Source organism: Hippocampus bargibanti, linkage group LG09, assembly GCF_051943395.1.
Source record: "Hippocampus bargibanti isolate YZ-2025 linkage group LG09, ASM5194339v1, whole genome shotgun sequence".
Lineage (NCBI taxonomy): Eukaryota > Metazoa > Chordata > Actinopteri > Syngnathiformes > Syngnathidae > Hippocampus > Hippocampus bargibanti.
The window spans coordinates 13,170,785-13,186,855 of NC_142742.1; the positions used below are offsets into that span (position 1 = coordinate 13,170,785).

Here is a 16,071-nt window from a genome sequence, read left to right on the forward strand (position 1 = left end):
TGATCCCAGTCGAGGCACAAAGCTTCATTGATTTAACAAGGCTTCATTTGTTTTCACCGCGTTAAACAACCACTGAAGCCCAGCTTGACAGTTTTTCAGTGCCTTTGACTTGGTTACGTCATTGCTTGCCCCACGCCACCTCATCATGAAAGACATTTTATTTTTGACACACGCACACACACACACACACACACACACACACACACACACACACACACACACGCACGCACACACGCACGCACACACGCGCGCGCGCGCGCGCACGAAAGCACCCACGCACGCACGGCCACTTTTCAACAAAATGTCAGAATGTATTGTTTAAAATAACTTTGTGACAGTTCTCACCGTTAACATGAATGGTTTTCCCTTCCTCGTGATTGGTAAAAATCCAGCCAAAGAATCGGAATGAAAGTCAACTTGCCGGGTCCACAGTCAAAGTTACTGCTAGCTAGCCTGCACATGGCTCATTAGCTTCCACACTTGCTATCTGCAATATACTTCTCGCAGAAGAACAGTAACATGAGGCGTGTTAAAATATCACTGACATTCAAATGTTTCATGTGCAGGCTTTTACCGAACAGTTCCATTCAGAAAAAAACTGTGGCTATGACAATCATCAACATGATGAACAATAATGTGATGCCTCAGCTTTGTAAGATCTTACAAGTCAGAAAGCAACAGGTGCCAATTAAGAGGTTTTTAATCAGCAAAAATGATGAGGAGTCTCCAAAGAAAAAAGAAGAGAAGCCACACCAGAGGTTAAGTTACCAACAGTCCTTATGGAAGGTGACTCTCCTTCCATAAGCCATCAACGACCATCAAAAAGGTAAATAAAACTTTATTTTACAGCAGTTTATTTCTTTAATTACAGTCCTCATGTAATGTGCCTCTCTTTCCAAACAGCAATTCCCTTTGACCTTCGACCTCCAACGCCATTCCATCAAGCCATCAATGACCATCACAAATATAAATAAAGTGACTTCGAGACAATGGCGTGTATTTCTTTCATTACAATCCAACAGCACATTTATTATACATAGAATAAGGTATGTTGTGTGTAATTTTAAGGCTTATTTAGTTGAAAAGTATATTTTATGGAAACCCAGGAACGGATTATTCCCATTTTAATAGTTTCCTATGGGGAAAATGTTTTTGAGATACACACTTTTTGCCTTTCACACTCTGTCTGGGAACCAATTAAGTTCGTAAGTTGAGGTCTCACTGTACTAGAGGCAGTTGGGTTTTTTTCGTTGGTTTCTTGGTTTATACTATTTATGTGTATATGTTCCGGTATTGATGTTATTTTTGTTTTTTAAATTATTCTTATTATTAATAGAGATACTATGATTGTGCCGTTTGCACTCTTGCCATGCACTCATTGACCTTATTCAGGTTGTTTCCAGTGTACACTATTTTAAATTCAATTTAAATTCCGTTTTAGTTCCTTTACATCTGGAAGAACCATCTAATATCTGCTCATTTACATTTTCTATTTCAGCCATTTCAGTGTGTAAGCAGTTGTCACCGATGTTTTATTGTGTCCGTTTTTGATGGTTTTTTTTTTCATTTATTTGTTGATTTTTTTACTGTACTTTACCATACTTTTACATTACATACATTTACATTATTTTTTTCTTTTTAACTGAAAGCTTGAATCGTTCATTTAACACAACACATAGTATTATTCTCCTCGTGTAATACAAAGATGCTAATGAAAACACTCTTCAAAATATTAAGAGTAGTCATTCATAAAATGTTACATTTGTATGCTAAATGTTTTATTGCATCAGTCTCTCATCCATGTTTACATTTATTGAAGTGTGAAGTGGCAGGTGGCACGGTACTGTCGTCTTCCGTCCGCTGCTTACATAAACTCAACTGATATTCTATTATTGACATCATTCAAATTTTGGCTGAAACATTTCCTGACACAATAATCTCAGGTTGACGGTGACTACATTCTGGCAGGTACCTATATTTATTTATTTATTTATTTATTTGTTTATTTTGGACAACACTTGTCTTTGCATTCAGAGAAAAGCTGTGTGCGGTAGAAAACGTCCTGGTGAGAGCTGATGAACTCGCTGTGTCCACACTTGTGACATAACACAAGCACTCCTTCGTTTCTTGTGTGGACTGGAAATAGCAACGATCCTCTCCAGTGAAGTGCAGCATAGTAGAATTGGACTCAATATCACCAAGGCTGCATTGTGATTGAACACCTATATTATGGCGATTGCATCGATTTTGCAGCCCACGCGGGAGCAGCAGCAGTGTGAGGTGGCGCACACGCTCAGTATGTCTCCAGGGGAGACTCCACCGTAAGGAGTCAGCAAAACCTGCCTTCTGTTCCTGTAGTTGCCATGACAACAGCCAGCCAGCCAGCGAGCTGGCAATCAGTGTCTCCTAGCAGCAGATTGGGTTCAGTGTCTCCTGTTGACCAATCGGGAAGTGGAGGCTTGTGGTGGAATGTGTTGTTGTTGCTCATGTGTGGGAGAGGAAAGCCACTTCTGCTGAGCGACCCAAAGCATCAACCATGTTCACAACAATGACATCATCAGCACAGCTGCTCTTGAGCAAATGCATTACTACATTACATACATTAGTTCTCGTGTAATATGGGTTTAAATCTTGTTTGACTTGAAAATAGAAGGTTTACCTGGTTGTCAAAATGAAAATTAAGGTTGTTGGTCAGCCATTATTAATAACAATGGTCAACACATTTCTCTTTTTTTTAAGACATACAATAAAAAATAGAGCATTTTTTGCTCTAGTTCTTCATACATTTCTGCCCTAGTTTTTCATACATCAGGTTTTAATAATAATAATAATAATAATAATAATAATAATAATAATAATAATAATAATAATAATAATAACAATAATAATAATAATAATTATTATTATTATTATTATTATTGTCGCACCTTGACAATGTCAAATATTCCCTTATAGCTTGGAATGAGAGGAAACCAGAATACCCATAGAAAACCCACCTCAGGGGGAGAACATGCCAACCGGAATTAAACAATCAAGTCGACTGGAGATAAAAGCATGGACTCTGTTGGTCTGTTTGCACCATTTTTTTTTGTTTAACAGGTGATAAAGGGGTGTGTAAAGTAATTGATTTGCTGTGGCCAACGAACATCAGATCTGTATCTATCAGCACACCATAGTTTTCGACTTGGACAGTCAAGTTTTTATGAACAGCTTCTTTTCTTAAATGTCAAAAACAATTACCTTTTTTTAAATTGCTTTGATTCATCCAATTATTAATTAACATGATTGAGGTTCATTGTGAGATTAAAATGTTAGTTTGGAAGGTGATGTGTAGCCTGTAAACACAAAGGGGCTAGAACTGACAGTTTTTACATACTACTCCAATAAAGATGGTTCTGATTCTAAAGTAGTTCTTTGGGTGCCGTTCTTGACCTCAAAACGTCACACTTGAGGGATATTCAAAAGCAGTGGCGGGCCATGCATATCACCCCTGGGCCTTCAGTAGTTCTATGGCTAAATCAATCCAAGCTGCGATTGAAAAATTAAAAAGTGTGGTGTGATTTACTAGAGGGTCCCGTTAGCCAGACGATAACTTGTGAAGAAAGAAATACTGTCATCAAGGAGCCAGGTTACGTCTTGACTCAACAGTGGTTTACTTTTAATGCCCAGAGGTAATGCAAACGTATGCGCACAACAACTTCCTGTCCAACCATGTGTCATGATCTGGTTGGCGACCAACGCGGGGCGCTGTCGGCCCCGCCTACACCTGCACAGGTGCTGGTCGTCCCGATCAGATTGGCGACCAGCGGGTAGCGACGTCAGCCCTGCCGGCAGCCTCGCAGGTGTTGGTCGTTTAATCATTGACATTTAAAAGAACACCCGGCACGACCATCCGGTGCCGATTCATTGTTTGTTTGCTGCTTGGTTGCAGCATGCATTGTGTACGTGTTTGTTTAACCTTGGCGGACTTTTACACTTGGTTTTCTTTTGCTACTTTGTATTTTTTCCATTCAGATCATTTTGATGTTTTACATTTTGTTCCTGCTGACTTTATTTTAATACAATTTGTCAAACAACCTCCTGCTCCCTCCTGCCTGCTTTTTGGGATCCGAACCCGCCATCACCACCTTGCAAACCGTGACCGAATGAATCGGCCAACTATCGGTTCCCGCAGGTACATCGGACCCGTCTCATTTCCACCCTGTGCCTGGCAATGCTACGTCCACGTTAGCTCAAGCCTCGTCGCGTTTGAATCGCGTCACTCGACGAGCCGCAACGTCCACGTAAACGCCCGGCCGAGACCTCCTTCCAGGTGGCCGTCCAGGGTGAAACTGGGTGACTGGCATTGCACGCCCACGTCCAGCCACGCTGTCGTCGTGCATGACGAATTGAGTCTCATCCACGACGAGCCTTGCAACGTCCGCGTCAACGTCAGTCCGAGACCCCACTCACCGCTGGATCCCGGAGCGGCTCTGGACTGGTCTCGTTCCCCCGGAGCCGGGCAGTTCACGCCCACGTCGGCGTCCGGCCGAGACCTGGTCCCATACGGCCGTACGGGGTGCCATTCTGCGCCTGGCAGTTCGACGTCCACGCAGAGCCATGCGCCGTCGCGTGACCGTGCGAGAGGGATCGCACTCACGCCCACGACGATCCGTGCCGCGTCTTCGTCCACCCCAGGCCGAGTCCCGTTCCCATCAGGCCGCCGCCCGTCGTGTGTTGGAGAGGCGGCGGTTGCCCTCTCCACCGACCGTTCCCTGGCGAGTGGACCTTTTGGGAGACTGTTGGGACTTCTGGAAGCAGCCCCTTGAAGGGGGGGTACTGTCATGATCTGGTTGGCGACCAACGCGGGGCGCTGTCGGCCCCGCCTACACCTGCACAGGTGCTGGTCGTCCCGATCAGATTGGCGACCAGCGGGTAGCGACGTCAGCCCTGCCGGCAGCCTCGCAGGTGTTGGTCGTTTAATCATTGACATTTAAAAGAACACCCGGCACGACCATCCGGTGCCGATTCATTGTTTGTTTGCTGCTTGGTTGCAGCATGCATTGTGTACGTGTTTGTTTAACCTTGGCGGACTTTTACACTTGGTTTTCTTTTGCTACTTTGTATTTTTTCCATTCAGATCATTTTGATGTTTTACATTTTGTTCCTGCTGACTTTATTTTAATACAATTTGTCAAACAACCTCCTGCTCCCTCCTGCCTGCTTTTTGGGATCCGAACCCGCCATCACCACCTTGCAAACCGTGACACCATGTAAATCGGTCCGACACGAAACACTAACCGAAGCAGGCGTTCCTTGTTTGAATAAACATTTTAGATATAAATCATTTGTAAACCAATGTAACTATGTGAATGTAACCAAAATACTGAATAAGGTACTTTTTAACCTGTCACAGTAACAAATGATGGCTGATATGTAATAGGTGAAATACCTTAATATGAAAACACACACCTGGAAGCGCACAAGAGTGGAAAAGCAATGCAAGGAAGCTGAAAGACAATTTGGAATTCTTTCATAAGAAATTATGGATGAAATATAATTAATCAATCTGATTCAGATATTTTTAGGCCATCAGAGAAGGCCTTGCAGGCCGTGACAGCCCGCCACTATTCAAAAATGAAGTCGCACTGGACAAGTGAAACTATGGGTTGCCTGTCAGAGGACTATGCAAGAACTGTTTGTATAATATGGCCTCGGGTGGTATATTTAACCCTGCTCGGCCAACGCCCCCTTCCCTCCCACCATATCCTCGATGACTGCTCGGCTTCCTGGACGGGGGCGGCACACGGGAGGAGGTGAGCATGCGGAGGCCCGGCTAGGGCCCGCATAACCTTTCCTCCAGATTCCCCGACTAAGTTGAAGCGGACTTCCCCACTTTGGAGCGCAAACAGCAGTCAGGAGTGGGCGGCCTGTCGCACATTTACGCTACCATCCCCACCCATGCACTGCATGCACTCCTTCACTCCTCCCGTTCTTCTGCAATGCAACCCACTGCCCTCATTGCACCCCACTCTCATGCTTAGTCTGTATGGAACATACACACAGACACACTATGACAAAAAGAAGTGCAGAGACTGGAGTCTGCAGTGGTGGTAGGCGCCACATACCTACTTCTGCTACATGCTAATTCAACGAGGTATATTGCGGTCAACAGATTCTTTTTCATGACTATTGAGTGACCTAAAAGTGTCCTAATGTTCTCAATGTTCTCTCTCTCGACAGTCAATATTCTCAAGATATGAAAGCAAATTGATTACCATTGAAAAATATGTTTTGCAGACAAAGCCAGTAAACCAAAGAGCGTGACTACAAAGAAGTCCTGACTTTGAATTATTGGATGCAAATGCATTGATTAAATGACAGATTAGTGAAATAATCTACGATTCCCGCTCTCATATGCTACTATCTGTCCATTCGTCCATTTTATATAGCGTTCATCCAGTGGTGAAAGGTAACAAAGTTGGCTACAAATGGTTACTGTCTCTTATCATGGTTGTGGCACTGCACCATATTGAAAACTGTCACATCATTTGAGTGGGCTGCTTAAATGTGTGTACAGTGCAAGGCGACTGTACGCTTGATCCATTTTCTATGGTAGATGTCCTCATTAGGGTGACTGGTGAACTGGAGCTGTAACAAGCTGACTTTAGGTGAGAGGCAAGGAACACCCTGAACTTTGGAACTTATCCAATCAATCCATTCATCAAATGTTCTCATCATTTTATCCCCATGAGCGTAGCGGGCGTGCTGTAGCCTATCCCAGCAGTCTTCGGGCAGTAGGTTGCCGACTGGTTGTCATGTAATCGCAGTTGCCAATCAATAACAGGGCACATAAAAGACAACCATTCAGACTGACGGACAAAGTATTCAATCAGACTGTTATTTTTTTTAATGTGGAAGCAAGACAATTAAAACCCATGCAAGCACAGAAAACATTTCCATAAATGAAGGCTTGAACCGAATTTCAGCACCAAGAACTGTATACTCCTATTTTATCTTTATGAAATAAACTTCAACGGTTGATATTCCTGTCGGGAATGTTTTTTTTTCTCACTATGGGTCTTGTGACACATGCTTCTTTCATTTGCACAATGTCAGTGATATGCCATAAGAAGGTCAGTACTTACTTTGCTTTTTGCCTATATGCATTTTAGTGCCCATGTCCTATTAGTGACGTTGAGTTTTAAGAACATTTTCATTATTTGGATAAGAAATTATGTTGCTTTTAGCTATCAGTTCTTCTGGGCCCTGGAATGTAGGAGATTTTAGTGCAAACAACCACGTGCCAGGTGTCCTTGAGATTTTTGAAAGGCACTTCTAAATTAAATGTATTATTATTATTATTATTATTATTATTTTTATTATTATTATTCACAATATAGCAACCTGGTGACACGTTACTGATATGGCCTCATCAATTGATGCAACATCTCACTTGAATGTGACGGGGAAACGAACAGTCTGTGGGCCATGATAAATCCTCAAGAGCAGGGATGTCCAAAGTCGGTCCTCGAGGGCCGCCGTCCTGCCTGTTTTCCAGCTCTCCCAGGAGCAACACACCTGATTCAAATGATCAGCTCACCAGCCAGCTCTGAAGCAGCATCAAAATGGTCCTGAACAGGCAGGACAGCGGCTCTCGAGGCCCGACTTTGGACACCCCTGCTCAAGAGCATTCGATTCTGGCCGACATGCAATTCTAAATAAAAGTAAAACCTTGGCATATCTTCAATAAAAGCCTCAAAATACATGATACGGTATATTAATAACATATATATTTAAGAACATTGCATCAAATTATCTTTTAAAAACAAGGGCTTTTAAAAGACATTGATTAAACTGTGATCACCACAATGGCAATGTGAGGAGGAATAATAACAAATTCAATTAACATTTTCAAGTACGAAAATCATTTATTGCATCATGGGTCAATCGTTTTTATATTGAATTGTCCTATCAGCAGATGCACAAATACCTTAAAACCAAATAACAGGCGCGCTTCAGCCGACGCTAACGTTGCATTTAAATGCTATCGGAAAAAAATGGACAATCAATTTCCCCGCATTCTCGCTGAGTTTAGGTTAGAATCAGAAATTCACAAAATGTTTATTCGTCCCACCATGGGGAAATTTGCATCATCAACCATGTTGTGAAACATGTCGCTTCACCTAAAGAAATCGTGCACTACGCCCAAATATCTGTTGTATATATATATTTATATCACAGCTATGGTGCTTTTCAAAGCTGCGTGGTAAAGTAACTGACCTGAGTACACGTGATAACATTTAAATCATGTGACATGTGCTGAACAATATTGATAAAAATGACTGAATATAAAATAAACAATGGCCAAATGCGCAAGGGAAAAGTATAACAAAAGAAAAAAACCTGAAGAAAAAGCCCAAAAATAAAAGTACAGGGAGTCGGAGTTATTTTGCCACTTGTTGCTCAACGGTCACCATCCAACACATGTGGATCCACTTGCGTTTACAATTGGACATCATTGTTTCCAACGGTAAAATTTGAATTCCTACAGCCTACGAAGGCAGCATACACTCGATCGACCTTTCGCCTAGTTTAACAGATAGCAGTTCACCGGGTTTACTCTGACACTGCTGACTCGCGAGACCACGCCCACCAACGGCCACGCACCCCGTTTCCTCCAACCGCCCGCTGAGCATGCACTGTCCACGCGCATGCCGCCCGCCGATTGGTCGAGACGCCGCACACACATGATTGTAATTGGCCGAGTGTTGCCACCCGCCTGGTGCGCGTTGCGAGTTTTGTTTTTCTTTTTTTCTCCGCCCCCCGTTTTACTCACACAGCTGAGAGAAAAGAGGGAGCCAGTCCGAGTGGTGGGGAAAAAAAAAGAAGCGACCTCAGCCCTGCCTCAGTTCAAGCAGCGGCACCGGGAAGCTCCGTCTCTTTGTTCAGTTAACTGGGCTCTGACCAGCAAGAAAAAGTGACATTTGAACGTTTTCTTCACGCATGTCATCCCGGAAGTATATCGAAATGGACCCTCGTGGGGTAAGACGTTTTCCCTAAATAGTTGTTTTAACTACTGTGACGTCTTTATTTTTGTACCGTAACTTGTTAATGAGCCTTTGATTATCATGACTTGCTTATCCGTCAACGTGACCCAACGTGGGGTCATTTTTGAAGAATGACAGCATCCTTTTAGCGCGAATTCGCAACTTACGTCACATATTTGTACATTTCGTTATATTTTCTTTTCCAATCCTTTGATTTATGGCAATGTCAATCCGACATACAATTATTTTCTTTTTCCACGTACGTGTATTTGCATGTAAATCTTTCAAAATGGCTTGTTTACTGTCAAAAAAGTGGAGTGGGTGCGACGAAGCGTCCTGAGGCAAACCTGCTTTATGGGGATTTCACATGGCTCATCTAGGGAGCACGTCATTCTTTGGTCTATATTTGGCCATGGGAGGTGGTGTCCTGGCTCCAAATGTGGGGCAGTGCATGCTGGGCCAGGGTGTAGTCACTCAGCAGCTCTATAGCCCCTCACTTCATTTGCGAGTTGAGATGCAGGAAACAATGACCGAGCAGCCAGTACTATATATAGTTTCTCCTGTTATTTCGACCAGAGTCAGAACTTGATTGTTTATGCTGCACTTTCCTTCAGAGCAAGTCTACCGATCAGTGCGGGTCCTACACAAAGCGGAGGAGGCACGACACCGCTCAGCAGCCCGTCGCCAGTGGCAACAGCAGATGCTCTCCCGGTTTAGAGTACACGGACCTAGAGGCCGCCGAGGCGCTGGTGTGCATGAGCTCCTGGGGTCACTTTGTCAGTGGCAACAGGCCCAACCCTGTCAAGCCCCGACCCTTGACCCCGGCCTCAGACTCCTGCGACTCCATCCTGCCACATGAGCTCCCAGAGCCCCCGAAAGACTTTGTGTCCCTTTCCTCTCTGGTAAGATTTTTGCCATTACCCATGTGGTCCTGAATGCTGACAGGTTTGGTTTTCTGGACAAATAGACGTTTGATTCATGTCAGATATAATATGGTGAATACTCAAGAAACAAGTTGAAGTGAGTTCATGAGCTCCATTTAACCAAAATTAGTTATTTGCTGCCACCTTGTGACATCCATAGGCAAACAGAAAACCTTTTAATTGCAGTTAATAGACTTTTCACAATCTGGAATTTGTATCGGATCGGAGAGTTGGGAGGGACAAAAAATAAGATAACGATCACTGACCCAATTAGACAATGGAATATTTTACCCAGTCTGTTTAAATAACATGTTTATTGACTCACCAGCAGCAAAGGATTGGGACAGGAATTATGTCCACGTAACCAAATATTGCACATAATTGATTGCCATTAAAATTCAGTCAGGGAAATTAAACGCTTCATATTTTGTCAAATTGTTGCTAAACATTCAATTGATATCAAATTCCCACTACCAAAATGGGACAAAAAAAATCTGACTATATGTTGAGAAAATGGTCTTTGCATTGAACGTCTCTGGACTCAATGTGACTGTGTTTGCTGCTATTTCTAATTTTGCATCGCCAATCAATGGTACCATTGATTCAATGACAAATTATGATATTACAACCAATCACTGATTTTGTATGGCTGCCACTGCTCAGCCGCAGAAAAAAATATCCTGTGACTGTAAAGTGTCCTTCAGAGTTTTGATAGGCGCTTCTAAATTAAATGTATTGTTATTATATTTGCTGTTGATCAAAAGCTTGTTGTGACCTGCAACCTAAGGGGAGAAGTGGGTGCAGAAATTAAAAGGATTTGAGTGATTTCGGGTTGAAAAAGTTGGGAGGTAGATCAGTTTTCCCGAACCAGTTGTGGGAAATCATCCCTTTTCACCTAGTTCGTCTAAAAAAAAAAATCGAAAAAAATATTTGACTCAAATTCCATAACCAACAGAATATTGAGTTTTATGATTAGACTCTCTTCTTTCAACAGAAAAAAAGTGATTTCCTAAATTATGGGTCTGGAGTTATCTGATCTTGAAATGGGGGGAGCTGTACAAAAGTCAACTGCTGCCCCCTCGTGGAAGGGAAAAAAAAACATTGCCAGCGGTCTGGCCAGCAGTTTATCGGCACCCCTTACAAGAAAAACCAAAACCCGAAGAAATTCGGGAATGGTGCTTCACGTCACATTTTCAATTCCCAAATAAATTCAGGGGTGGCAGTTAAGGAGTTAATTAATCTGCTTTGAATGCACTAATATTGTGGTGTGCAAACTAATTGGCTCAATTCAGGTTGTCAAACATTTGAATTGAAAGCTATTCTTCCTTTGGCATTGCTTTGTGAACTAAAGTATCACAAGAGGTGGACACGTGAATAATCATCAAGTGGGAGAGGATTTAATTGTTGTCTGTCACTACAGACGCTCCCCAATTTACCAACGAGATACGTTCCGAACGGTCGTTCGTAATGTGAATTCATTCCTAAGTTGCTTCAGAGCTTTATTTTGTATGGAGTGTATGTGGAAGGCTTATATAAGTAACCTGTTATGCTTTATACTGAAAAATAAACATTTAATAAAATACACGCTCTATAAAGATATGTACATGTACAACTGGAGAGAATACTACATATGTTACTACAAAAATGGTCGTATGTACATTTCAGTTATGATCAATGGGTTCGTAACTTGAATGTTCGTAAGTAGGAGAGCGTCTGTATATGTCGACAGCATCGAAAGATAGATGAGCAGAGGTACATATTTTGTCATAATAATAATAATAATAAAAACACGGCAAACTGGTTGCAAATGATTGGATTAGTTTACTTTAGCCCAATCCTCCTTTTGCACGCTGGCTCATCAAAATGGATGTTCTTTCAAACTAGAGACGACCACAAAAAGAGGTGCCACCTGATTGTTGTCTTTTCTCTCCTCACAGTGTATGACTCCGCCTCACAGCCCCAGCTTCACCGAGACCTCATCGTCCAGCAGCAGCGCGCCCTCGCAATGCGTTGCCAAGAGCCCGCCGTCGATCGCCCCTCCTTGCAGGTCCATGGCGACAAGTGTCATCCGTCACACAGCGGACAGCTCCCCGTGCCAACACCACGTTCCGGTGGCTCCCAATTTAGAGAAGGTGACGACCCGCCAGCAGGAGCACGTCAGACCTCCGTCTCCTCTTCTTCCCGTTCCTGACACACCCTCAATAACAGAGGCCGGTCCTCCCAAGCCCTCTTTGGACAATGTCCCCACCCCCATTCCCGTGAACAACCGAGCGCAAAACAACCCCTATGGTCAAACGAGCCTGACCCCGCCTCCAATCACCAGTCCTCAAATCATCTGCCAGATGTTCCCCTTTAGCGGTCAATCAGGTATAATATCTGCCTTAATCCCCAGCGCGGTCCCGACGCCCTCCGCCGGGGTCCGGACCGCCTCCGCGTCCATTCTACCCCAGCCTACCTCTGCCAACCCCGCCGCAGTGCAGCAGTCCCTCATCGTGGGCTCAGCGGTACCTCAGGGCACTGTCATGCTGGTCCTCCCCCAGTCCTCGGTCTCCCAGGTTCCTCATGGCCCTCAGACTGTCATGACGCTGGGCAACACCAAACTGCTCCCGCTCGCCCCCGCCCCCGTTTACGTGCCCGCGGGGCCCGGCGGCGGCGGCGCGGCCGCAAAAATGGACTTTTCCCGCCGGAGAAACTATGTGTGCAACTTCCCCGGGTGCAGGAAAACGTACTTCAAGAGCTCGCATCTCAAGGCTCATCTTCGCACACACACGGGTGAGCATTTTGCTTTTTAGGACACCGAAAGACAAAACTGGCAACAGTCAAACAACAAACAATGACAATGAAAGAAAAGCCAATTTGGAACAGGTGGTTTATGAGAATGGTTGTGAGTTCCTGATGGGTTGTGGGAGTGCGCTCCCAAGGTCGGGTGTAGCTGTGGCGAAGTCCCCCCAAGGTCCGGCGATTTGGGTGGGTGGTGAGCATGAGGAAGGTAGAGTCAGCAGAGTGGAAGGTGCGTTTAGGACGAAGGCATTGCAGGAAATCAAGAGAGTTAAGGAGGGGCCAGACTACGGAGGGACTTTAAACTTTGTTGATATTCCTGGTTGGAATTCTTGTTTTGGATCTGATTTTGGGTGGGGAGCTGCAAGAGAAAAGAGGTGACGTGCTCCCAGGAGAGTGTGTGTGTGTGTGTGTGTGTGTGTGTGTGTGTGTGTGTGTGTGTGTGTGTGTGTGTGTGTGTGTGTGTGTGTGTGTGTGTGTGTGTGTGTGTGTGTGTGTGTGTGTGTGTGTGTGTGTGTGTGTGTGTGTGTGTGTGTGTGTGTGTGTGTGTGTGTGTGTGTGAAGAGGTGGGCAGCAAACATCTGAACATATTGTAGTTTGTAGAAATGAGTGGAGAAAGTGTTTTGGAGGTGGATTTCGGATGTTTTAGTGATGAGGTTGATCACGGATTGGAACAAGAGGGGTGGAGTCTATGATACCAATGGGGAGAGAATAACTTTTTAGACCACCGATGAGCAAGGAGATGGTGTCTTTCACTCATTTGCTTCCATTCCCGAAATTATTCGTGAAGCGCCAATCGCGAATTTGTTCTGGTTTAGTTTTTTTCTTGCGGGGGGGGGGCACTGAAGTGGACACATTTTTGCACATCGTCTGGCAGTGAATGAATTAACATCAGTAACACATTTCCTACTGGCCAGTGTCTCGGTGTGGTGTTTTTTATAATTGTATCGAAAGAGCATACAGTACGCGAATAGATGAGTTTTTCAGCAATAATGAAAATGTTCCAAACCAGCAAACAATAAGTGAACCCAGAATCTAGAAACACTACAGTTAAACATTCCAGTTTTTATGAATAGCAATACTTGAAACACACTTACACAAAATAATACAAATACATTTTGTGTATGCAAGGAGCACAAGAGCAACGATGTTAGAGTTCCAATCCCACGTTTTTTCTCCCAGACAAACAAATTCAAGGATGTACATTACAATGAGCCTTCCCCTTCTTTCAAATGTAGTCTCAAAGGTAAATTGTGCGCAGCCATCTAGTGATCATTGGTTGAATTACTTCACTAATTAGATGTGAGATCGCGATTCACTGTACAAAATACAGTAAAGTCTCGTTATATCGATATCGGATATATCGATAGTCCCGGTTATATCGATACTATTTCTATGCACGCACGGAGAAAATTACATGCAAACAGGGTCGGATATATCGATAGTCCCGGTTATATCGATATTTTTTCGGACTCCCTTGAATATCGATATAACGAGACTTTACTGTAAATGTAAACCAGCCAGCGATTGATGATGTCTAGGTTTCACAGAAAAAACGAATAGTGAACCGCAAATAGGCGAGGCTTTGTATGGCTGCCTGACACAGATACATCAGCAATGTCATTATTTGTGCTTATTTTGTACATTATTTCTCTAAAACATTTTTAAAAAGTTACATAGAAGTGAACTGTACATCAGTGATTTTGTGGTCCCTGTACCACACTTGCTAAAGTAACCACAACTTTTTTGTTTTTGTATGTGTAGGAGAGAAGCCATTCAGCTGCAGCTGGGACGGCTGCGACAAAAGGTTCGCCCGCTCTGACGAGCTCTCCCGGCACCGGCGGACGCATACTGGCGAGAAGAAATTTGTGTGCCCCGTGTGCGATCGCCGATTCATGCGCAGCGATCACCTCACCAAACACGCCCGGCGTCACATGACCACCAAGAAAATTCCCACCTGGCAGGCCGACGTTCGGAACCTGAACAAGATGGCCACTGGCAAAAACCCTCCCGCCAAACCCAGCCTGGCCACAATAAGCATGCTAGTACCTGCCGGCTCTCAGTAGGCAAGGAACACCTGAGTAATGCAGGGAGTGGCCCTGCACATACGGCCACCTTGACTCACGGAGATGAAAGAAAAAAAAACATGCACTGGACCTTTACACCTCGACTGCTCATTTGTACATTTACACAAAAGGATTCTTTTTGTTAAAGGATGCACTCTTTGCCAAAGCCTTTGTACGACTTGGAATTTCGTATTTTCCACCCTTCCGCAGCATTTAAAAAAAAATTGTTGTGACACAACAATTTATGTGAATGTTTTCTTGCGTGTCCTGTTTGAGGAACGTGTTGATAAACGCGTACATATACAGATATATAAACATTGTAAATATTCATACGTAACCACAATTGCTATGATAATACCTTCATGATTAATGCATACCTCTCTATGTGTACCTTTCATATTATTTAATACACATTTGTAATTAAAAAGACAACTCATTTACTGTTGATTCTGTCTACATTGTTTGTATGCCAGTTTTAGTCATGATTTTTTCCACTATCAAATCCAGGAAAAATAAGGTGTGGGCTCTCAGTTGAGCCAGCGATCCTCCAAAAAAGACACTCAGTGGTGCCTTCCCACATCCTGCGTGTCATACTATTCACCACCCTTGCCGCCCTTTTTTGGTCTGAAGCTTGCACGCGCATCCTCCCGAATCTGCTGACAAGCATGTGGGACACCTTCCTTTCTGGCCCAGTGAATGGTTTATCGGTGCTATAAAAGCTTGGTTTTGTAAGCCCGCGCAGAGACGTGATGTCTTGTTGATTCACCAGGCCGCTAGACTGCTCAATGAGTCAGGGCAGACTATAAAAATGCCAAGTGCGCTTTCTCCTTTTTTGCACACTATTAGATCCCACTCACTTTGATAATGTGGAGATGGGGAAGGTTTTGCTTGATCAAGTTCACCTCGGCGTACAATTTTTGAAAACATATGAGGATGCATGATGGAATTTATTTATGTCAAGACATTGATCATGTAAATAACGTGATAACATCTCAAAATAATTGTTAAGTCCTTCAATCTCAATATTTGAATTCTATAAACCTGTTCCAGTGTTATAAAATGATCACTTCAGCAACATCCATCGAAATTCATAATATTGCGTCACGGATGCACCAGCGAGCATCACGTTGTAATACTTTTACTGAGCCATTCGTTAGTTTTCTATACATACAGCTTATACTCGTTACAATGACTTAAATATTTATTTGTTTAAAATGAAAATTGTATTGATATAACAACAACTTGCATCCTGTGTGCGAATATTGTCCTCCGACT

The 16,071-nt window shown here is 43.5% G+C and overlaps 1 protein-coding gene across 1 annotated transcript; it reads left to right on the forward strand.

Annotated features, from left to right (window-relative positions):
* The first annotated feature begins 8,834 nt into the window (after positions 1-8,834).
* klf11b (Kruppel like factor 11b) lies at positions 8,835-15,241 on the forward strand. The gene is made up of 4 exons (XM_089005098.1): positions 8,835-9,024; positions 9,644-9,931; positions 11,890-12,724; positions 14,495-15,241. Exons 1-4 carry the CDS (start codon positions 8,986-8,988, stop codon positions 14,794-14,796), a joined length of 1,464 nt encoding a protein of 487 aa, XP_088861224.1. The 5' UTR covers positions 8,835-8,985; the 3' UTR covers positions 14,797-15,241.
* The last annotated feature ends 830 nt before the right edge of the window (positions 15,242-16,071 follow it).